This window comes from Python bivittatus, unplaced genomic scaffold (assembly GCF_059951505.1).
Source record: "Python bivittatus isolate LINGU-HERP-01145 unplaced genomic scaffold, Pbiv_v1 ctg000850_np1212, whole genome shotgun sequence".
Lineage (NCBI taxonomy): Eukaryota > Metazoa > Chordata > Lepidosauria > Squamata > Pythonidae > Python > Python bivittatus.
Window position 1 is genome coordinate 29,449,976 of NW_028277112.1, and position 25,802 is coordinate 29,475,777.

Below are 25,802 nucleotides of genomic sequence, written 5' to 3' on the forward strand. Positions count from 1 at the left end.
GGTGAAAGAGGAGAGCGCAAAAGCTGGCTTGAAAGTCAACATTTAAAAACTAAGATCATGGCATCTGGACCCATCAATTCCTGGCAAATAGAAGGGGTAGAAATGGAAGCAGTAACAGACTTCATTTATTTGGGCTCCAAGATCACCGCAGATGGAGACTGCAGCCATGAAATTAAAAGACGCTTGCTCCTTGGGAGGAAAGCTATGGCAAGCCTAGATAGCATATTAAAAAGCAGAGACGTCACCTTGCCAACAAAGATCCGCATAGTCAAAGCTATGGTTTTTCCAGTAGTAATGTATGGCTGTGAGAGCTGGACCATAAAAAAGTCCGAGCACCGAAGAATTGATGCCTTTGAACTGTGGTGCTGGAGAAGATTCTTGAGAGTCCCCTGGACTGCTAGGAGGTCAAACCAGTCAATCTTAAAGGAAATCAACCCTGATTGCTCATTGGAAGGATCGATAATGAAGCTCAAGCTCAGATATTTTGGTCACCTAATGCGAAGAGAGATCTCTTTGGAGAAGACCCTGATGCTGGGAAAGATTGAAGGCAAAAGGAGAAGAGGACGGCAGAGGATGAGATGGTTAGATAGCATCACTGAAGCAATGAGCATGAAACTGAGCAAACTCAGGGAGGCAGTGAAGGACAGGAAGGCCTGGCGCAATATGGTTCATGGGGTCACAAAGAGTTGGACACGACTTAACGACTAAACAACAACAACAACTAATAGTTCAGAAGTTATATCTTCTGGTTAAATATGGGATCAGTTGTGACCCAAAGTCTTTACCATCATACTCTCTATTGGGGCACTCTGATACTAGAAAAATCATCCAGGTCAGCAAGTAGGCATAAGGGAGGAGACAAGGTGTATTTGTCAAATGACATGCAAGTACATAAAGGATGGAGCTTGTATTATGACACCTCAATGCATGTTTTGTTATTCTGATGAAATCTTGGTGTACTGTGAATGACCTTTCAACTAGGGAGATGGAAGGAAGGGTTTGGGGGCGGTCTCTTAGCAAACACTGTATCCACTTTTGTGCAAGTAAACTATGTTTATTTCAGTGAGGTGTATTTCCACAAAGACATTATATATAACTACATTATAAAAATTGCAATATTATATCCATTTACAAACCCTGAATTCAGTGGGTCAGTATTATATAGACATATGATATCAGACACTGAAAGAACTAGCTCATAGTCTAGCTGAGCCCTTGCATTTTATCTTTGAGAAATCCTGGAGAACTGATGAAATGATAGATGACTGGAGGATAACCAGTGTTGCCCCTATCTTCAAAAAGGATCAATTAACCTTATTGGGATAAATTTATATCATGTTTTGATCTGGTAATCTGCTTAGTAGACCATGGGTATGCTGTAGACATAATATAACTTGATTTCAGCAAAGCATTTGACAGAGTACTCCATGACATTCTGATTAGCAAGCTGATTAAATGTGGGCTGGATGGCAGGGCAATTGGAGTGAGATATTGAGTAGAGTGACACAAGGATCAGTCCTGGGTCCTCTACTTGTCAGTATTTTTATTAATGACTTGGATGAAAATTAAGTGCACTTAGGATTTTTTTAAAAAATGCATAGAAACAGGATGGGGGATACCTGGCTTAGTAATAATACCTATGCAAAAGATCTTGAAATACTGGTTGATTGGAAAGTAACAATGTGATATGACTGCCAAAATGCAAATAAAATTTAGGCTGCATCAACAGAAGTATAAAAGGAAGTAATTATTGCAGGAGCTTTGGTCAGATTCTAGCTTGAGTATTGTGTCCATGTTGGGACACCACATTTTCAGATTCAGAGAAGCTGGAACAGATTCAGAGAACGGCTATCATGCCACTAGAAATGAAGTCCTATGAAGAAAGATTGAAGGATCTGGATATATTTAGCCTTGACTGGGAAGAAATAGGATAGCACTCTTCAAATAGTTGAAAGAATATCATATAGAAGAAAGTCAAGGCCTATTCTTTCATTCCATAGTATAGAACACAGAATAATGAATTTAAATTAAAGGATGATGGTTTCTGACTGAATGCTGGGGGGGGGGAACCTTCCTAACAATATGAGCAGTTCAACAATGGCACATCACCCACAGAGAGAATGGGTTCTCCTACCTGGATGTGTTCAAACAAAGCACGGACAACCATCTGTTGGGGATGCTTTAATCTGGATTTATGCACTAAGTGAGGGTTGGACTTGATAGCCTAAGTGGCCCCTCTCATCTCTATGATTTTATTTTTTTTCAATAATTTTATTAAGAATTATATTAAATAGGTAAAACTAGTACAAGAACCTAATACAAAAATACATTTAAAAAAGAAAAAAATTAAAGAAGTGCAGAACCCCCCCCCAAAAAAAGAAAAAAGGAAAGAATGAAAAGAAGAAACTTACCCCTTCATTCCCAGCAAGTATATTCAACATTAACAAATTATCACTTCTATGATTTTATAATCCTGTATTGTTGGGTTTCTAGTGAGAAATATATATAAAGATTAAATTATTAAAAACGTTATCATCACCTTGATATCTGTCTGGAAACGAATTGGTAAACAGGAACTCTGCTTTCAATTCATATAACTCTGCTTTCAATTCATATAATTCGTAGTAGCATCAATCATTTTGGAAACTTTTGTAGCTTGGTTCACACATTACATGAATCCTTATTGTGATTTGTGTTGTTCTGATTTTATGTGCTGTATGAAACAAGCTGTTATGGTTTATAAATCATGGCCTTTATCTTAGCTTGGTGCAGTCAGTAGTGTTTTATTCATAAACCATTTTTGAAACATGACTGCATATAATGTGCAAATCCAGCCACTAAGTTTACAAGGGTTGTCCCACAAGGACTGAACTACAGTAAATTGAGGGTTACTACTAAAGTATGTCAGGCTGTAACTTGGTTATTAAATGTACCATAAACTCTCCTCCTATCTATCAAAGGGCTCAGAGGCTGAAGTGTGGGTGGCCCATCACTGGCTGTTGAATCTTCTAGCTTCTGGGATGAGGGGTTTTTTCCTTGCTCTCCTTTCTGGCTCCAGGCTTTCTCTCTACCTATGTGTAGATAAGCTTGTGAACACATACAAGGAGATGCAGGAGTGCACAAGTAAGTAATGTTCAGAATCAGGCTGGTTTCTCCATAGATATATTTCTGCTAATATGTGATAAAGAACATTTTATAGTCTTGAATCCTTCACTCTCCAGCATAATGATAAACTATGACAATGCCATGGAGAAGTCAGGAGACATCTGTTAAATATACACATTATCTACTATCCAGTCCAAGCATCTTCACAAAGGATGAAAACTGTGCTTAATCTCATTGCTGGTATGCTACTGCTGAGCCAAATTGTCCAGAGTGTCACCAATGATAAATTAATATGGAAGCCTAAGTATTTTCTGCGGCTAGAAAAACATGTGCAGCTTGGTTAATAATTCAAAAGTTATGCTGTGGGGTTAAGCCTGTGATTTATCGTAGATTCATCCATACAAAGGATTGTTTTTGCTATTATCATTCAGTAGCTTGATATAACATTACAAGTTAATGCTTCCATAAAATATAATATGGATTTTTTTTTAAGTTTTCTGAAGGAAAAGGAACAACTATATTGACTATGCAATGGAATACATGGCAACTTGTTCTACTAAATTAAGCTTTAACTTAGTATTTGGGGCATGGTCTCACTAATAACTGTAATGAAACAAGATCTGGATTCAGCGAGGCTTTCCTTCTCACAGCAGTGCTGAGAAAGAACAAAACACTTTCCTTTGACTAATGCCTGGAGGAAAGGCAAAGAATCCCATTCAATCACCACAAGAACCGAAAGACATTTTGTAACTTCTTATGTAGGAAAAAAGAGAGCGAGAAGTTGCATTCAATGATATCATCTTCTGTGAATTTGGTAATCACTGTTCCCAAACTACTGAAACACAAGGACAGTTGGAATCCTTAAATCTAGCCTTCCTAAACCTGGTAGCGTGCATCCAGATGTTTTGGTCTGCAACCCCGACCATCTCAACCTACACAATTGGGAAGAGCTGTGTGAATTCCACTTTTACTGACCTGGATGTGGAGGAATATGCTGCTAACTTAGGCTTGACTACTGCAACGCACGCTGTTAGGGCTGATTCCGATTTAGCTCTTCTGTTTCCGTTATGATACCAGCCAAGTGCCTTTTTCTTTTTTAAATATGAAGCTTTATTTTAAACATACAGTCATTTTGCATTCTTCAAGCTGATAGTAAAGAATCAAGAGTGTAGATGCAGAAAAGTGAGATACTGAAACCCAGTAAAAAAAAGTAAAACAAAACATATAATGGGGAGGAATTTTCAATAACTTATTTCCCCCTTCCCTTTCATTGTCCCTAGCCACTAATCACTACAGTACTTGAGTATCTGTACTTTTTTTTTTGAGATATTGGAGAATCTTGCTTTCATCTGATATTTTTAAATTGATCTCTTAATTCCTTTTTTTTTTTTTAATATTCCAAATATCTAAACCTGCCTTGCTGTGTGATGTATTGTATATAAGGGAGCCGTTCCGTCTTGAATTTAGTTAAACTTCTGTTACGAATATATACAGTCAGTTTTGCCATTGCTGTGTATTCTCTGATTTTGGCTCCCATTTTTGTATTGTCAGTAGGGTTTCACTTTTCTAGCATTGTGCCAAACTGGTTCTTGCCCCTGTCAGTCTGTATCTTAGTCAACTGTGATATTTAATTTATGCTCTCTGGAATTTTTCTTAATAAAAATATCTGTGGTTTCAATTAAAATTTTATATTTAAAATTTTCTGAACTTTTTAGTGTATTTGCTTCCCTCCAAGTTTTGAATTCTTCTCTTGGGTTCATGTTGCCAAGGACCTCCAGCAGGAAAGTCCATTCTAAAATTTCAAAGCCTTTTTCCAAGTCTAAAAATATTACTACTGCCTTCCCTTTCTTGTTATTCATGTATTCAAATGCATTTATTATAAAGCTGCTGTTGTCTTTCGTCTCCTCTGGAATGTAATCTTTTTGATCTGCTTATGTGATTTCAGAAATGCACTTCCTCTTGTGTTCATTCGTTCAGCTAATATTGTGGTAAATATTTTATTATGATTCAATAAATAAATTGATCTATTTTAGTTATTTATCTAGTTTATATAGCTGCCTATCTCAAATACTGTATATGGCTCTGGGAGGCTTATAGTTAAAAACAATATAAAGACACCAAAACAATGCAACAATTTAAGGCCAAAAAAAACAATATAAAGACCATATTAAAAAAAAATAACAAAATTCATAGCTGAAGTAGTCATATCCATCAATAGCAATAAATACAGCCACTGCACAGATTCTACCACACTCCAGGGTCCCCACACCCATTCATAAAACCAGATTTTCAGGGCCTTGTGAAAAGCCAGCAGGATTGGGGCCAATCTGATCTTTAGGGGAATGATGTTCCACAGGGTAGTAGCTGTGACAGAAAAAGCTCTCTTCCTGGCCCCAGCCAGACGACACTCCCTGTCTGACAGGACCTGGAGCATGCCTCTCCTGCCAGACCTGATGGGACAGGTAGATGTGATTGGGGAGAGGCGGTCCCTCAAATAATCTGGTCACATGCCATGAAGGGCTTTATAGGTCATCACCACCACCTTGAATTGAACCCAGAAGCAAACTGGCAACCAATGAAACATGCACTGATCAAGGGATTCACATAACTGCCTGTACAGCCACATTTTGCACCAACCAAAGCTTTTGAAGACTCTTCAAGGGCAGACCCATGTAGAACACATTGCAGTAATCCATAGGAGAGGTGACCAAGGTATGAGTGATCATGAGCAGGGCCTCCCAGTCCGGGAACTAGTACAACTGGCGCACAATATGTACTTATGCAAAGGCCATCCAGGCCGCACCTGCCACCTGTTCAGAAGGACCCCCAAATTATGCACAGATTCTATTTGGGGTAGTGCAATCCCATCCAGAACAAGGGATGGAAAGTCCCCAGAGCTAGGGGGCCCTAACACCCAAAGCCACTCAGTCTTGCTTGGGTTGAACTAAAGCCCATTGTTCCCAATCCAAACCCCCACAACCTCCAGATACCAAGACAGGACCTCCATAGCATCACTTAATTGGCCAAGAGTAGAGATGTAAAGCTAGGTATCATCAGCATTCTAATGGTACCTCATCCTGTGCTATTGGATAACCCCACCCAGCAGCTTCATGTAGATGTTAATAGAAGCAGAGAGAGTACCGAACCCTGTGGCAATATGCAAAGCAGGGGCAAGGGCAGGACCTCTTCCCCTTGATCAACACCAACTGAAACTGGCCCCAAAGGAACAGAACGAGCACAGCACAGTGCTGTCCACTCCCACCCCCCAGAGTCGATCTAGAAGGGTACCATGGCTGATGGCATCAAAAATCCCCAAGAGATCAAGAACAGGAATGGATATACTATCCCATCTCACTCCTGCTCCTGCCAGAGGTCATCCAGAAGTGCAACCAATGCCATTTCAGTCCCGTACCCAGGCCTGAATCCTAAATGAAATGGGTCTAGATAATCCAGTTCCTCCAGAATCCTCATAAACTGCTGTGCAATCCCTTTGTCAACAACCTTCCCTAAAAAGGGAAGTTTGGAAAATAGACAAAAATTGTCCAGGACAGTTGGGTCTAGCTATGGCTTTTTGAGGAAGGGGCAAACTACTGCCTCTTTAAGAGGATGTAGGACAACCCCCTCTCTCAAAGAGCCTGTCTACTTCCTCAGGTCCAATAGAATAAAACTCCTCCCAGATAACTGAGCAAGACTGTGCCCCAGTCACCTCCATAGGACCTGTTCTAAGGCCAGAGTCCAACTGGGAACAGATCTGAACAATTTTGTCTGATAAATGTCCAGCATATTTCTTCAAACAGCCCTGCAGGTAGTCTTCTGAGCCCGTTCTACCCAAGAGGCCTCAGGTTACCCTAAACAAGGCCACTGGGGAGCTATCTGTGGATGCAGTAATGGTGAAGAAATACTGATGTTTCACTGCCCTTACTGCCATGAGGTAGGTCTTAATAGCAGCTCTAATTCATGTTTGGTTGGATTCATTTCTTGTTGCCCTCCAGCTGCACTCTAGGCATCTCTTTACCCATCTCATTTCCTCAGCTCCTCAGAAAATCTAGGAGAACAATGGGATCATGGTAGGAGAGAGGCCACATGGTGTGATCCAATCCAAAGCCCCTGCAACCCTTTCATTCCAGGTGGCAACCAGGGCCTTAGCTGGACCATGCAGCAAACCATCAGGAACAACTCCACGTCTCAGTAATACATGCCAGGTCAGCTCTCTTATCCAATCAAATCACAGATGAAGGCAGCCTTATTACAGTCTGACCTGGCATTACGCGCCAGCAGTCGAAAGCCTGCAAGCCCACTTAATAATTGATTGCTGGACTGGAGGAAATGCCTAGTAAAATGGTAGAGGATCATCCACATTTACTGGCAGCTCCTCTAGCTGCCAGTCAGTTGTCTGGGGAGATCCACTACAGCAGTAGCAAGTAGTCATGTCTGATTCTTTTTAGCTAGAGGGGAAAAAAAAGAACAGCAGTATCTCCACACCAGCCTGAAGTGGCCATTAGGTGCCGGGTTCTTTCCATCCTAGGCCACGTTGCTGTTGCACTTACAGAATAACCAGCAAAACGCATCAGATCTCACACGTGTTGAAACTGCCTCAGGCTGCTACCGGCTTAAGGGGAAAATACTGCTTTGAAACTGAAACAGCTTCCGACTCTTCAGTCTGGATAAGGGCTGAACCTGGTGAAGTGACAACCAGCAGTTCCCAAGCTAGAGAGAACCATTACATAAAATATCTTGAGTTGCCCAAGGCCATCAAGCAAACCACCAAGTATCCTTTAATCCTGAAAGGCAGAAGAAAAGCCATTTAAATTCTGGCAGGGAGAAAAAAGCTGGATTTTAAACTCTGGAACACAGACTTAAATAATTGCTTTCATTCTGTGCACTGTGGAGAGCAAATCATCTATGTGTGCATGGCTTCATTACTGTCTACTTTAAAGTGACCAGTCTAGTCAAGTTGCATTTAAGACTATTCTGCTGTAAAAGCCTATTACTAAAAAAGGAGTTAAACCATCTGGAGAGTCAAAATTTACTGCTGAGCTCTGATAGGAAGTCTGGGAACCTGTATTACTCATGGAGCAAGGACATGAATGAAGACAATATCATAGGGACATGACAGAATAAAGAAGTTAACAAGGCAAGATTGTATCCTGGTTAAATTCAATAATAAAGAAGTTAGATCTGCATCACAGCAAAAACAAAAGCTGCCATACATTAGAACTAGCTGTTCTGTAGCTAAAATTGGGATGGCCCCCAAAACTGGGGTGGCCACGAGGTGGCAGCAGAGTTCTCTGTACTTCTACTGTCATTTAGCCACCACCTAGATTTTTGCAGCCCAAATATGGTAGCCTTAATATATATGTAAATCTTGATCTATTACAGGAGATTAGAAAAAGATATCATAACTGGCAAGTGACAGCACTTGGCTGATCTTGTTTCAGCTTGAAAACTAAGCAGGGTTGGGGCTGGTTAATACTTAGAAGGGAGACCACAAGGAACATCAAAGCTTTAAGGTAAATGGAAAAGTCAAAACCATTCTGGAAAAAGGTGAAGGGAAACTACTTTCGTACATTTGACTGATTGATTACATGCCTTCAAGTCATTGTCGACTATTGGCAACCACACAGATAGATTTTCTCAATGATGATCTGTCCCTAACCTGCTCCTTCAGCTCTTCCAACAGTACCCCCATCGTCACTGTAATGGTGTCCTTCCACCCTGTTGCTGGCTGTCCTCTTCTTCTCTTTCCTTCCATCTTTCTAGTACATCATGAAGGATTACTGAATACTGAAGAGACCCAACTGGCCTACAGGAAAGACCAAATGAAGAATAGAAAAGAGACATGGCAAGGCAAAGTATTACATGGCGAGTAGACAAAACAAACAAACAAACAAATAAACTAGCAGGCAAAGCAGATAACAACAGGACCTGGCAATGGCTAAGAGCAGGAAAGTTGAAGGAAGAGATAGAGGGCCTAATTCTGGCTGCACAAGACCAAGCCTTAAGAACAAATGCATATTAAGCCATAATTGAGAAGACAGCAAAAGAGAGCAAATGCCGCCTCTGCAAAGAAGCTGAAAAAACAGTGGACCATCTAGTTAGCTGCTGCAAGAAGATCACACAGACTGACTACAAACAATGGCATGACAAAGTAGCAACAATGGTGCATTGGAATATCTGCAAGAAATACCATTTGCTTGCAAGCAAGAACTGGTGGGACCACAAAACAGACAAAGTCATAGAAAATGAAGAAGCTAAAGACAAGCACCTGCCACACAACACCCCAGACTTAACGATTGTTGATAAGAAAGACAACAAATCTGGATAGCAGACATTCTAATACCTGGAGACAGCAGAAGAGAAGAGAAAGAACTGGAGAAAAGCACAAAATATAAAGACCTGCAAATAGAAGTAGAACAACTATGGCAAAAGAAAGCAAGGATAGTACCAATAGTAATAGGTGCCTTGGGTGCAATCCCAAAACATCTGGAGCACCACTTGAAGACCATCGGCATTGACAAAATCACCACCAGTCGATTGCAAAAGGCAGCTTTGCTTGGAACAACTTACATCCTGCGACAACACCTTTAACACCATCACACCACAACATCTGCCTATCCCAGGTCCTTGGGAAGGACTCGATCGGTGGATAAAAATGCCAAATCCAGTCTAAACATCTGGCTGACTGTGCGACAAACCATAATAGTAATATCCCAGAACTAACTAGATCTCTGATAAGAAAAGTTGCTTTATGTATTGCAACCTGAAAGGTAGGACTTCCTGGCAAGGTTTCCAAATTTTGGAAGTTTGTGTTGCAGGTATTGTTGTACCTTATGCAAATATGCTCTCTAGTGGAAAACATTAGCATTACCAGTGATGTCTTTGCCTAGTGTGGCAAGGTAGGTTAAACATTTGCCACCACATAGACCAACACTCCCTAGCAGGGCTCCTTCTCATATTTAGTCCTTCCACGTGGAAATGTGCTAGATTTGTTTCTATTGAGTATGTAACAAATTGGATAATTGAGCTTTCTCTATTTTTGTAGCATGTTGGCACCCCACCCTATCTGGTCTCCAGCTCTCTAAAGGGCAGAGCATATAGATGGGGCACATGGGATTCCTGGAATAGGGAAGATTGCCTTCTTTCTTTTCTACCAATGGGATTCTTCTTCTGAATCAGAAATGTCCCATGGAGAGAACAAGTCCTTCTTTCCAGGAAAAGCTTACACTGGATCCTGCCTTGTGATTTTAATGTTCTAAAAGTTCTAAAAGTTCTTTGGATTAACTCACATTTTATGTCCATCTAACAGTATCAAATCTTGGGCCATCTAGTTTCCAATGAAACTAATTAATATTTTGGGCTAATTTTAAACCTTCATCACTTCTAATAGTTCCAGCCAGAATAGCTATTTTTGTATAGGGCATGCATACTTTTCAGTGGAAAAATCAGATAGAAGAAGCAGGATAAAACACTGGATAATTTTATTTTTAACTAATAAAACTATATTATTGAACAGATCTAACTAGTATCAGGGTTTATTCAACATTACTAAGGCAGGTTACATTTAAACATGGTGGCACACAGGATCAGGTAGCAGATCTCTGTCTTCATCTCTTCTCTACTGTTATTGCAGTTGTTCTACTAAGCCTCCATACAGAAAAAGGTAAAATACTCTTTTGAGTCGAGTGTGACTGTTGTGATTTTGTGGATACATCCGTGTAGAGGGAATCATTATCACTCAGGAAACTGAGTTAAAATGACTGTAGGCCAGCCTTCTTGCTGAAGAAGATAATCAGCACTACAGTTACAATAAATACATTTCTCTTCTTTCTTTTAATCTCCACGCTAATTGGGTCCCCTTTGGAAGTCCCATAAAAAAGTTAGTTATCTCATTTGCCCCATGGCAGGTAGCAAAATCAATAGCAAAATTGCCATTGGCCTTTGAATAACAGATTAAATACATCCCACTAGATTTATGCCAGAGGAACAGATCTACAAAGCTGGGAATTTTATATGTCTCATCATCAATAAAAGTAATTGCCTTACTTACTTTGCTTCACTGAGAATGTGAAAGACCATAACTCTGATAAATCACATTCAGTGTATATTTTTGTAGTACTCAATAGAGATCTTGTTATTACTACCAGTGCACTGGGAACTATGTTTCATGCAATGAATTTGCACATATTTAGTCTCTTGTCCTCCAAGTCTGGGAAAGATATGGTAAGTCATACTCCTAATCTCCTAATAAAAATGCTTAAGTAACACCATTATTCTGAAATAAGTCCCACTATGTTCAGAGAAGCATGGAGAAAACTGTAGCCTAAATCAAACCCTAACCGTAACTGAGCAATGAGCCAATAATTATCTTTAAAAGTAGTTGATGCAACTAACACAAATTACAACATTTACACAATTATGTCATGATGCATGTAACATATGTTTTCCTCCCTTGGCCCCCTGTAGATGCCTATGGAATACATGTTCATGGGGAAAAGGTCGTAGCAAAAGTATCACATATTTTGATATGTCAGATCTCTTATCATTAAATCTAATAGGCATTGGCTCTTGTATTTAAGGGCTCTTTCCGGTCCTCTTAAGTGCTAGAACAATTTCCTGTTATACATTCTGTCCATGTTATGAGTATATTTGAATGTTGGGTCCTTGACCTTCAACTCAGCCATCCCCATGTTTAGGTTTTGCTCTTCAAACCCTGGTTGCCACCCCCCATTTGTAACCTGGAATCCTTGATGCCCTGTTTCTATTTTATTTCCTCTGTTCTTTGAATCTAATTTACTGGTAAGAATTCTACATCTTGAGACTGGTGGAACTGAAAATGCAGGTTGGTTTCCAAATGCTTTGTGAGGGACAGAGGATATACTATACAGGTGGCATAGTGTTCAATATCTGTGTATAAATACATAAATAAATTGGGGGGTGGGGGAGTGAGGAGGATTGGATATATCTTTCCAGTTTACAAAGACAGACCCAGAATATAAGATTTAAGGACTACAACATTATTTTTGCGTTTGTTCTTTTCTATTAGTTTGCTTCTTTTCCCAAAGCAAAATAAGGTTGTTATTTCAAGTTATTTCAAGGGATCACAGGAGTGAATGCCATGTTTAATACCTATATGTTCATGATGGACACTTGAAAACAAGAAGATACAGCTTTATCTTGTCCTAATACCAAGATGACTGCCATTGCCTTTTGCCCAAAGAAATAAGAACAAACTATTACTTGGTGTCAGGAAAAAGCTTCACAGATTAATTATTTTGTCTATTTTCATAACTGGTGGCACAAACTGATGTGTGCTAATTTCTTGTTTATTTACTTGTGTTATTCAGTGTAGATAACGAAAAGGTGCTCCGTGCTGATGGGATGATTATATGGGAATGCTGTTCAGCCACAATCTTTGCAAAGCAATTCACAGGCCACATTTTTTTTAATTTCAGATATTTTATTATTAAATTATGGAGATCTTAATGAGTTCATAACCTAGACTATAAACTTAACATTCTTAACGGGATGCTGAGCCACAGCACAGTTTTCTACACTATAAAAGTAACTTATTGTTGCTAATAGGATTTCACTGGGAAAAATAGGTTAACATTAACATCATGTACATTTTCGGTTCAAATCTGGTCACCAGCCTTGTGATCATCTGTGATCTCTGCAAAGAATTAAAAAGTTAAAATTGCAATTTGCAGCAGAAGAACTATAAAGTATACTGTAGTATTGAAACATTCTGAATTCCATCAAAACCTTTTCTGCCCACATTCATATCTGAGTTTAAAATACAGCGAAAGGTTCCAGGAGTTCTGAAACATGCATATTATAACAACTTTTAATCACTTTTTAAAATAAACATTTCTTCTTTGTATGATCTGCACTTAGGAGTGCTTCCAATATTACATTTATTTCTCTAGAAGGGTTTTGACATTTTTCCATTTAATTTATGTAAGAAATGTTTAGTGGTCCTGCTGGCAGCTGTAGAAATTCCAAGTGGATGTTTCTTAAATTCAAAGAGATAACCAATTCTGATCTAACATTTTCCACATGTTTGACTCCAGAAGAGCTATTCCCCAAAAGGCACAATTGGCACTTTGCCTTTTACCAGTTTGGGCTAATAACTGAGTTATGACAAAATTCTGTTCATTAAGTACAATTAACTACCATTGTTTAAGTCCTTTTTACCCTTGCATGTAATTAAACAGTCTTCATATTGACAATTTTGTTCTTGAACATTGGCTTTAGTGTGTAATATCATTTCTATAACAGTAAGCTACTTTAAAAAAAAAATAATTGGTTGCACGTAACCAAGAAAATTCATCAGGAGGCAACTAATATCTAAGGAGTGTCAGCAAAGACCATTGTTACAAAGGGTATAAAGTATTTCTTTAATGGAGTAATGCAAATCTATGGCATAATACTTTCCTTCAGTTCTCAGGATAAGGATGAAACCCATATTGGAGTCATGTGTAGAAGGAATTGCTCATGCCTTACTCATTGCTCATGTGTCTATATTTCATAAGACCAAAGATAAAGAAAAAAATCTATTATGTATTCACATACTGTAGATTATTCCAGGCTCTGTTCTGGAAGCTGTAGTTCTAACATATCTGGAGGACGCTAAGCTGGGGAAGGCAGTTATGCTGTCTGTATATTCAACTGCTACGGTTGTAAATAGCAGCCTGCCAGATTTGAAGTGTTCTGCCAACACTTTCATGTATCTTTTTCCTATAACTAGAAGGAGTTCCTGTGTGCCTTCTGGTCTGGATTACATGGATCTACTGGTCAGCATTTTTCCAGTTGACACATGGATTTTAAAGATACCAAAGCTACTCTGGTCTGGTGGTTTGAGCTTCAGCTCTCTGGAATTCGAATTTTAAACAAGTTGGCAATACTGAAAATTACAGAGTATTAGTACTGTGGAAAAGCCTGAGACTGCACAGTGGTATTTGAACATCATGCAAAGATACTGCACAGTAAAGACTTGTTAACTCTCCAGTTCCTTAACAATGTTTTCCTCTTTCATATAGCCCAGTAATCATTGCAATTCTCTCCAAAAAAAAAATCTTACAGGACATTTCATTACTACTGAGTTAAAGTGGCATCCACCTACACTAACCTGGCACAAAAGAAACGTGTCCTCGTTGTCAATCTGTATCCTGTCTCTATTGCCAGTCATTGCTGAGTCATCTGATTTCCCTCCAAGAAAATGGATGACAAAGCCCAACAGATTTGACACAACTTGAAGCTATCATTGGATGGTGTTGGACTAAAGGGGAAAATATTACTTACATATTCTACAGCTCACAATGCCTTAAGGCTGTTTCACTTATGGGTTGGGGTCAAGATGAGGATGATGTAATGGGGACAAGGGGAAAATGAAGTCCTTTCAGCACAACTGTGCTGTGATGAAATACAAGTGGGGAGACAGTCAAAGCTGTTTACAATGAGAGAGAGTTAGACTTGGAGTGGCAGTCATGGCTCAAATGTCTGTTAAGTTGGTTCATGGTTATCGTAACTGTTCCAAAAAGATAAAATATTGATTTAATTTATATTTAGATTGTATGTTTCATATTTAAATTATAAATTTAAAGAAACATGCATAAGAATAGAACTGAGCTTTAGGTGTTTTCAGGCCAGGCAAACTTTAATTTAATCCCTGTTATAAAAAGTATTTGAAACTAGGCCTTTCCCTCATATAACCAGTTCTTATGGATATGAGTGTCTCCTACTACCATAACCTCATATTCATATTAATCTTTTCTCATTTTAATCTTTGCTCTTCTTCTGGATTTCTTTACTACTACACTTTACAAGTGATCTACCACCTCATTTAGCTTTGCCTATCTTTCCATGCACCGTTCCATTTCTCTTTTCCCTTTTCTCCCCATCTCCTTTGTCCTTGGGGATTTCCATAGTAATAATATTTTCATCTGTTAGTTAAGTTTATGTTTATAATCAGCAGTATGAATCTCCCACTTTATATTCAACAGCACTGGTATGATTTCTCTGCATTGTCTTATGAAATGTACTTCCAAAGATTTTATCAAGTAATCATCTTGCCTCATTCATAAAATATTATGAAGATTCCAGGTATTATGTTCTGCTTATAAGTCTCCCATATTTTCCTACCACTTCTTTAGCCTTTATTTCAATAAAGAAAAAAATATTGACGAAAAGATGGAGTAGCTCTACTGTGCCTTCTAATTAGTAATGCTATCTATATCCAGAATGGGCTATATCCAGACTTCTATATCCAGAATGGGCAATATTTGGAGAGCCAGGGTGTGACCAACCTGTGCAAATCCAGGCCTAATCTCCCTTCACCCATTGCAACTACCCCTTTCCTATTCAAAGAGTAACTTTTCTGTGATTTGTAGTCCTGCATCATTTCTCTTTTCATTGTTGTTTTTCTACCATCACATTGCCTCTCCCTTGCAGTCTCTGGGCCCCCTTTTTAGGGCCCTAAGAGCTCCTTAGATTTGGTTGCTGGAACTTGATGTCACAAATTTCCTACCATTTTCCAATGGAATATCTAAGAAAGATGCACCAAGCCTTTGAATAGTTGTAGCATGCGTAAAACTGTGAAACACCTCCAAAACGTCTGAGGATTACTTTGTACCTTAATAATTATATAACATTTTAATAACCTTATCATACTTGCCATCCTTTGAAAGTTTTTGTCCTTAAAAAAAGACATAAAGAACAAAAGTAAAAGAGAAACAATCTTGTAAGACTGCTATTTTATTGTTGTACAGCATCAGCTGCTTGCACTGTTCATACCAATTTGTCTTGACTATGACTCAGGAAATTAAACACAAACTGATTAACTGTACTAAGGCAGAACTAGGCCTTAATACACCCCAGAGTCTGCAAACCCAACTACTGACATAGAAATATAAATGTGGCTGGCTTCTGGTTTCAGTAGAACTTTAAAAATAATCCCTTCTGAGGTAGAAATGAGAAATGCCTGTAGCAATCAAAGGAAAATTCCAAGATTTCAGTGCTGATCCCTAAACAAACAGTAACAGCAATGAAAAGAATCTTTTTACCAAGATCATTTATTTTTGCAGCCTTTTTTATAACTTTTTTTTCCCTACTGTGCACTCCCACAGTATATCCACTCTCCAATTCCTTACTGACCAGTTTGAAGCTGATCTGCAATCATTTTCATTTCTGCCAACTTTCCACCCTCAAAACCCAGAAAAGAGATAACATGAACTAATACATTCCCTCAGATCTTCCAGGTTAAGTCCAACACTCAACTACATTTTAAAAAATCTGCTAGATTAGCCCATTTTTCAATTAAATGTTGTTTTTAACTGGTACTTCCATACAGGATGTCTGCAGTATTTCACTGTCTGTATTTAGCAGCTAAATACATTGATTCATACTTTAATTTATAGCTCAACTGCATGTATCTGAAAACTCCATCTTTCTTTATGCTTCGCAGAACTGCAATCTGTTTTCTTAAGCAGGACATTTGCTTCAGCCTACTGTACACCCCAGGCCTCAGGTGGCACAGCATTCTGTTCACAGGTCCTTAAAAGGAAAACATAGTCTGACAATTTCACAGCTCTCCCTTTAAAATAACTGCTGGGGGAGGGGTACATAAGATCAGACAAATATATATCACCCTATAGATACCTCTTTAAAACTTATCTGAAATTGAGCTGCTGTTTGATTTTCTTTAGACTCACGGAACCATTTTTCCAGGAAGCAGACGTTAAGGATATTTGTTGCTCGAGGATTTGCACTGTTTGGGCACTGATTAAATTATTATTTTTTTTTTTTTGGTACTCTCTTATTAGAACTCTGGAGGGTTTGCTCTGACTGATTCATAGTATGCTCCGCATTCTGATGTCTGCAGCGGTGGAGATGGTCACAAAGCCAGCTTCAAAACAGTTTGAAGGGACTTGAGATTGGAAACAATGCTGCGTGGATGTGCCTCTAATGGATTTTGAAGCAGTCTATATGATCATCACAGGGGATGCTGAGGTTCTAAAGATGCGATGGTCTATCTAGGTTTGACAGCCAATTCTCAGAATTCCTTTACACTCATGATCTGACAGAATGAGCAAAATAGGAGCCAAACCTCAAAGCACACATTGGGGGGGGGGGGGGACAACTAACATTACCATTTGTGTTTAAAAATGGAAAGAAATATCTACAAATATCTCTTTCTTGGCAGATGTTAAATTGTACCTACAGAGGTAGTCCTCTGTCACTGGCTCTTTTTTTAAAATACCCAGTTTGATTGACTCATACTCAAAAGATCCACCAAAAGCATTGGATGGATCCTAGGCACTTGGATTTTTATACCTCTTTATAAGGGTTGGGGAAATGCTTTATTTGGGGGGGGGGGGGGAACCTATCCAAAATACAAAAGTGAAATATGAAACCAATAGAAGATAATATGAACAGAAGAAATATGAAACTTGTGTTTTCTATTGTCTCTATTTTATATTCTATTACTAATGATACTATACAACTTTCTATATACTATATTCTACTATTATTACACTACTACTCTATACTACTTCTATGCTAATTACTATAACAATTATTATACTCTATTACTATTACAGTATTTCCTCTATACTATACTCTATTATATAACTTTGCTATAACAATGTTTCCTTCTTATAAACACTGTTCTGCCTTAATTCTTCTCTCCAGAATTTCTTCTGCTTTTTTTCTTCTCTGTTACTGGCCAGCATGTAGAGTATTTGCAACTTTCCACGTTGTCCTTTTATTCTTGCACTTCTCCTTACTCTGCCTCTTTTCCTCAGGACCCTTCAGTCTCTGTGAACGAAAAACACCTTCTTTTATTTGGCTGCTTTTCTCTGTTTGTTGTTGTTGCTCTTCCAAAACATGCACCTCTCCTCCCCACCTGTTTCAAAGTTGCAGCTTTTATAAGCAACTCTGCTGTGCTGATGCTGCAGAAAAAGCTCAGATAGGAGGGAAGGGAGGCAGCACAGGTGCCTGCAATTGTTGCTCAAAAGCCTGCTCTTCCACATCCTCATTTAGCAACTGCCTCGTTTAGTGACTGTCCACAGTTACAATGGTGATGAAAAAGTAAAGATGTGACAAATTCTCACATTTACAACCTTTGCAGGTCTGTAAGGCAAAGGAAAACTGAAGTAAGATCATAAACACAGTCATGGTTTCACTTAGCAACCACTTCACTTAACAATCAAGTTGCGGGTCCCGATTGTGGCCTCTTAACGATGACTACCTGTACAGGAAGGAAGATGAGAGCAAAAACGGTTGGGTCATCTTCACACACTGATAGCATCCATGATATGTTTGTGCTGCACAGTACACGTGTTTTGGGAAAGAATACAATTTATCAGGCACATAATTGGCTTAGATTTTCTTCTTTCAATAGATTTTTTTCCCCTTTTTGCTTTGTGATTCAGTTTTGCAAATGAAAATACAAAATCTGAAAAGTAATTAAATAGAAACATTAACCGTCTGTAAGAATAAAAGCAACCAAAGAAAAGGAATTTGGAAGTGTACCAACTGGGAATCCAGCCATTGAAAAGCAGGAATACTGAGGGCAGAATGTAGTCCCACCAGGCAGAATAACAAATCTCAACCCAATGCTTTTTCTGTTTATGCTTGTCTAAGCCAAATTGTTTGGGAGGGCAGGCTGTATAATGTACAGCAGTATTTCTCAACCTCGGCAACTTTCAGGTGGCTGGGGAATTCTGGGAGTTGGAGTCCACCCATCTGAAAGCTGCCGAGGTTGAGAAACACTGACACAGAGCAATATCATAAGCACAGTCCAATTACACTGTGCAATCCCTAATACTCATCACAGACAAAAACAATGATTGCTGGAGGGAAGGTGAGGTGTGTGTCATATCTTCCCAGATAAACTGCAGTTTGAGAATTGCAATATTGTACATAGTTTCTGTATAAGTGAGATGCTGCATTGATGAATAGGAACAGGATCTCCTTACCGGGGGAAAGCCTCACCCATGTTAGTTATTTATATCCCATCCATTTTACACCACCCTTTCCACTATCACTCTTGCTATTTGGGGAGAAATCAGTTTTGCTGCAGGGACATCTACATCTTGCACTATGCAATTCAGGCAAAATTGACCATATTTCCTCAGAGCAGACCAAAGCAGCATCAGTTTTCTTCTGCTCTGGCACTATTCCTTTTAAACAGAAGAATGTGAACGTTCTGAAGATATTCTTTTAAATGATAACCAGTTCTTTTTAAATTGTTGTTTATAAAGCCAGGCAGGGAAGGGCGTGACTGTGCTGAAGCTACAAACTGCAGTCCTGTTTCACCACTTGTTTTGCCCTGGGCTGAAATGCCTCATTATTTCAGCCCCTACTCCCCCACATTTCTGGTGTTATTATGAGTGGCTGAAATGATAGTATTTCATAAATTGTGCAATGTTTTGTATATGAGGTTTGCCCTTGTAATTTACCCTCACCATGCTATTAGCTCTGATCCCAGATGAAGATCCTTTCAGGAAATGGCACACAGGTGAACCAAGTGATAAGCCATTATTTCAAAACACTGGTGAGCAGGCCACATCCAGTTTTCATGTAAAAAGAGAAAATCTAATCATTGCTGTTTAGATAAACTGTCACAACTTGTATCAGTAAAATTATTAGCCCCCTGCTAACACTGGGAAAGTCATCTGTATTTAAGATGGTCTTGGTTATATTAATGAAAATAATATAGGTCTAATGATGCCTACTCGCAAAAGTTTTTAGATACCTACTAAGGAGGTACAGGATTACAGGCAGAATCATGACTACCCTTTAAAAACAGTGTTTCATTCATTCATTCATCAAATTTATGTAGCCACCCATCTCATGAAAAAGTGACTGGGCGGCATACAACAAAACTATAAAACAGTGATCATATAAAAACAATTATTTTTAAAAAAATAAAAATTAAAAAAACACAAAGGCTAAGAGAGCAGCAGATATTAACAACAATGGCACTACCTCACCGGTCCCCTGGGGCCCCCAGGCCTGATGGCATAACCAGCTTTTGAGGGACTTCTGGAAAATCAATAGGGATGGAGCCACCCTCACTTGAGGGGGGGAGGATGTTCTATAAGGTGGGCACCACAGCAGAGAAGGCCCGCCTCCTGGGTCCTGCCAAGTGTAGCTCCCTAGCAGACAGGACCCGTAGCATGCCTCTTCTGCCAGATCTGATGGGACAGACAGATATAATTGGGAAGAGGCGGTCCCTCAAATCACCTGGCCTCATGCCATGAAGGGCTTTAAAGGTTAAAACCAGCACCTTGAATTGGACCCAGAAGCAGAGTGGCAACCAATGCAGCTTGTAGAGCAGAGGTGTAACATGTGCTGTTCTAGAGACACACATAACTGCCACACCACTGCATTTTGCACCAGGGGAAGCTTCCGGATACTTTTCAAGGGGGGCCCCATGTAGAGTGCATTACAGTAGTCCAATTGGGAGGTGACTAGGGCATGAGTGATCCTGAGCAGAGCCCCCCCCATCTAGGAACAGGTGCCTTTTCCTATTTACTAAAAGAAAGAAAAAAATAGCCCAGATGTTCTAAGTTGTTTGGAGGGAACTTAGGAAGCATCTCAACTTCTCTGCAGGAGAGTAGGAACTTTATCGAGGGCTGAGATACTTTTCAAATGCTTCAATACTTAGGAGACGCCTGCCTGAACACTGCTAAGCCACCTACAAAACTGAATTATTATCATTAGTATGTAATTAAATGTGTATCCGCCCGACTCCCAACGACTCTGGGCTGTTGACTCAATAAGCGTTGTCTGGGGAGGAGAAGCTGGGAAATCCCAATAGAGCAGAGTAAGAAATCACCAACCCTATCACTGGGAACAGATTACTAAGCCTCGTTGCTCTGTTTCCGGGACAGTGGATTGAAAAATCGCTCCTCCCTTGCTAGAAAAACCGGATTAGAATATTTCAAATCCTCACAATCGCGACCTAGCCGTGTTTGATCCAAGGAGACCTCAATGGACATCCACACCCACCGTGTTCCAAGTAAAAATCAGCAGCGTCCACGCGCAGCTGCAAGCGCGGAACAAGAACGCCCGCCTCCTTCCGCTCTCGCTGCTTCTAAAAAAAAAAAAAGGGCCGGCAAGACCTGCTCCAACCATCCCCGCCTGCTCTCGCGCGCTCTACGTCAGCGCTCCTCCCCCTCCTCCTGTCCACGCTGGGTGACGTACCTGCACCTCGTACCCGGAAGGAGCCGAGGGCGATGGCGGCGGAGGCTATGGGGCAGCAGTGGGTGCTGGTGGAGATGGTCCAGGCCTTCTATGAGGTGAGCGGCCAAGACGGCTGAGCTTGGATGGGCTCTACTGAGGGTTTGGGAACATCGCCTCCAGCCCACCCCCACAAGCGTCGTGGGGGAGTCCGAGACCTCAGGCGGAATTGCCTGTCACCTTCCTCCCCCATAAGGCCTGTGGCTGAAAAAGGCTCGGGACCCATGGGAAGGGAAGGGAAGATGGTCAAGTCCTGTTAAGGGCGGCGGGAGTAGAAAAGGGACTTGGGCTGGGAGGCGAAGGAACTGCCGTATTGGCTTATGTATGGCGTGGGGATGTACTGTAGGTACTGTATTCACTGTACTTATGTGACCTCAACAATTGAAGCGAACAGGAGGATTAATTTGGTATTCGGTGTTGCCTGTTTCTGGGATTAGATTTTGAAAAGGTTTAGAAATTCTGCGTTTTCTCTTCTGCCCCTCCAACATCGCCCCCTTCCCCCCCTCCATTTCTTTTATGTTTTTATTTTTTACCCTGAAGGAAGAGACTCTTGCCCACCGTTTGCCCAATTTTAAAGACATTCTACGGATATCTGTCCATTCCAAAAGCATCTTGGTCAGCTTGGCTTTAGATCAGGCAAGGGTTTTTGTTTGTTTGTTTGTTTGTTTTTGTAGGTGTGGCTCAAGAATTATTAACTATGTGGTTATGTAGAATAAATGAATTCTGGGTATCTTCCCACATCCATTCTTACTGAAATACCACAATAGTTGTAAGAAGTATTGACTTAATATTATTTTGAAAATTCTTGTTCAATTTTGCACAGAATTTAAATCTTTATTTCTGATTTTTTTAATGAATGTGTTATTAAATATCTCTTAGCATAAAAAAATGCCAAATAGTAATTCAGATTGTAATGATAAGGATGCTTCCTAGAAAGTTTCAGCCTCTGCATTCCACTTAATCAAAGAAAGGGATGCTTAAATACATATTTGTTTGTGACGCTGATTTAACACTCTGAATTTTAAAGTTTGTAGACTGTATTAAATCTGACTGATCCATGTCCTAATGTTGAAAGTTCATTTAAAAGTAGAATTTAGAAGCTTATACCAGAAGAAACCAACAGTCATGGGTTACTGCAGATGACAAGAACACAAACTTGCCTTAAACTGCTAACAGTATAATTCTACAGGATGGATTGTGATATAATAGTCAACATATTTTACTGGAACCACAGAAACCTAGGTTTATATCATTCTTAACCACTGAAGCTCCCTAGATGTTTTTGGATGAGTCATTCACTCTAGGCCCCATCTACCTCGCAGGGGTGTTATTTTGGAGAAAAAATGGAGGGGAGACTGCTATGTATCCTTCCTTCAGTTCTTGGAGGAAAGATAGAAAATAAATTAACACATGCACACAAACACACACACACATACACAAAAACATAAATCATAGTACATTTTTTTTAATCTGCAGTCGTTACCGACTCTGCAGTGACTAGTTTTGAAACACCTTGCCTTGAAAACTCAATACATACATACATACATACATACATACATACATACATACATACAGCGCTGGTCCATATACAGTGGGGCAAAAAAGTATTTAGTCAGCCACCAATTGTGCAAGTTCTCCCACTTAAAAAGATGAGAGAGGCCTGTAATTTTCATCATAGGTATACCTCAACTATGAGAGACAAAATGGGGAAAAAAATCCAGAAAATCACATTGTCTGATTTTTAAAGAATTTATTTGCAAATCATGGTGGAAAATAAGTATTTGGTCAATATCAAAAGTTCATCTCAATACTTTCTTATATATCCTTTGTTGGCAATGACACAGGTCAAACGTTTTCTGTAAGACTTCACAAGGTTTTCACACACTGTTGCTGGTATTTTGGCCCATTCCTCCATGCAGATCTCCTCTAGAGCAGTGATGTTTTGGGGCTGTTGCTGGGCAACACGGACTTTCAACTCCCTCCAAAGGTTTTCCATGGGGTTGAGATCTGGAGACTGGCTAGGCCACTCCAGGACCTTGAAATGCTTCTTACGAAGCCACTCCTTCGTTGCCCGGGCGGTGTGTTTGGGATCACTGTCATGCTGAAAGACCCAGCCACGTTTCATCTTCAATGCCCTTGCTGATGGAAGGAGGTGTTCACTCAAAATCTCACGATACACGGCCCCATTCATTCTTTCCTTTACATGGATCAGTCGTCCTGGTCCCTTTGCAGAAAAACAGCCCCAAAGCATGATGTTTCCACCCCCATGCTTCACAGTAGGTATGGTATTCTTTGGATGCAACTCAGCATTCTCTCTCCTCCAAACACAACCAGTTGAGTTTAGACCAAAACGTTCTACTTTGGTTTCATCTGACCATATGGCATTCTCCCAAGCCTCTTCTGGATCATCCAAATGCTCTCTAGCAAACTTCAGACGGGCCCAAATTTGTACTGGCTTAAGCAGGGGGACACGTCTGGCACTGCAGGATTTGAGTCCCTGGTGGCATAGTGTGTTACTGATGGTAGCCTTTGTTACTTTGGTCCCAGCTCTCTGCAGGGCATTCACTAGGTCCCCCCGTGTGGTTCTGGGATTTTTGCTCACCGTTCTTGTGATCATTTTGACCCCACAGGGTGAGATCTTGCATGGAGCCCCAGATCAAGGGAGATTATCAGTGGTCTTGTATGTCTTCCATTTTCTAATTCTTGCTCCCACAGTTGAATTCTTCACACCAAGCTGCTTGCCTATTGCAGATTCAGTCTTCCCAGCCAGGTGCAGGTCTACAATTTTGTTTCTGGTGTCCTTCAACAGCTCTTTGGTCTTGGCCATAGTGGAGTTTGGAGTGTGACTGTTTGAGGTTGTGGACAGGTGTCTTTTATACTGATAACAAGGTCAAACAGATGCCATTACTACAGGTAACGAGTGGAGGACAGAGGAGCCTCTTAAAAAGTAGTTACAGGTCTGTGAGACCCAAACATCTTGCTTGTTTGTAGGTGACCAAATACTTATTTTCCACCATGATTTGCAAATAAATTCTTTAAAAATCAGACAATGTGATTTTCTGGATTTCCCCCCCCATTTTGTCTCTCATAGTTGAGGTATACCTATGATGAAAATTACAGGCCGCTCTCATCTTTTTAAGTGGGAGAACTTGCACAATTGGTGGCTGACTAAATACTTTTTTGCCCCACTGTAGACCTGGAAGTCAAAACAGGTTGATTGTCAGGATGGGGTGTCTTTTGTTTTCAGTGTAAAACTATTCCAGAAACATGATCATACGATTTGTAGCTATAAACTTAATGTTCCACAAAACTTGTACAGGTATTGTTGGTGAAATAAGAAACTTGACTTTTTGGTCTACGCTTTAGGACTGGAGATGTGCCCTTAATCTGTTTAGTCCCACAAAATAAGTATAGTATGAATTCACTTAATGCTGGTCAGCACAGTCTTGCATGAGTTACTTGATACATTTGAAATGTATACATTTCTCCATTGTGATTCTGGAAAGCATCGCATGAGAGGACAGAGATCAAAAAAGATACTACTGTGTGCACACAGTAGCATTCATTCACAAACATAAAATTGTTTTCTAACCTAAAACAGGCACTGGGTACTGAAGACTTGGCAGAGGCCTGGAATAAAATATGTCAGGGTCATGAATTCTAATTGTGTTGCTTAGCATTTTATTTCATATTAGTTTTGTCAGCCTCAAATTAGAGTTCCAACTGTGGGCAGTTTAGTTTGCAGTTTCAAAGCCATAGAAATTTCTGTATCACAGTACAGCATGCATAAAAATATATGCAATCTCTTTTTAGTGCCTCTTATGAAATTTTTATCAGATCGTATTCAGTCTCCAAAAATCATTTTTGCACAATCATAACAATTGTGTTTCAAATAGAGCTTAATCATTACAGAAATTGTATTTATTTATTTATTTGTTTATTTATGTATTGTGTTTGTAATGTGGACTTTTTGAAATAACTTAGGTTGTTCATTAATAATTTTTCCTTTTTTTTGTTGTTGTTTAATTTCTAGGCTCCAACTTACCATCTTATTTTAGAAGGTATTCTGATCCTATGGATAATCAGGCTGCTTTTCTCTAAAACTTACAAGCTTCAAGAGCGATCTGATCTTACACCTAAGGTCTGATTTCTAAAACTCTCTCTCTCTCTCTCGCTCTCGCTCTCTCTCTCTCTCACACACACACACACACACACTCTCTCTCTCCCTATATATATATATTTGCTATAACAGAAAACAGAATTAAGCATTGTTGTTTTCATAGCTGTATGTTTCTCAAATAGGGGTGCTTTGAAGCATGAAAGTAGTAGCTTTGGCAACTCCTTCAAAGATTATATGTCTTGTTGCATTATGTTGCCCTGTGTAGCTGCTATTCTGCAGGTAAAGCTATGCTTGGTTTAAGGAGTTGCCAACAGGTGCTACATGCGTGCCC

General features: G+C 39.7%; 1 protein-coding gene across 1 annotated transcript in view; it reads left to right on the forward strand.

The window, feature by feature from the left end:
- Positions 1–21,271: 21,271 nt before the first annotated feature.
- Positions 21,272–25,802, forward strand: part of SPTLC1 (serine palmitoyltransferase long chain base subunit 1) — a 49,263-nt gene continuing 44,732 nt past the window's right edge. Inside the window, exons 1-2 of the mRNA XM_088129797.1 lie at positions 21,272–21,410; positions 25,385–25,492. Coding sequence (XP_087985923.1) covers positions 21,348–21,410; positions 25,385–25,492 — 171 coding nt within the window. The 5' untranslated portion in view covers positions 21,272–21,347. The remainder of the gene's footprint in view (positions 21,411–25,384; positions 25,493–25,802) is intronic.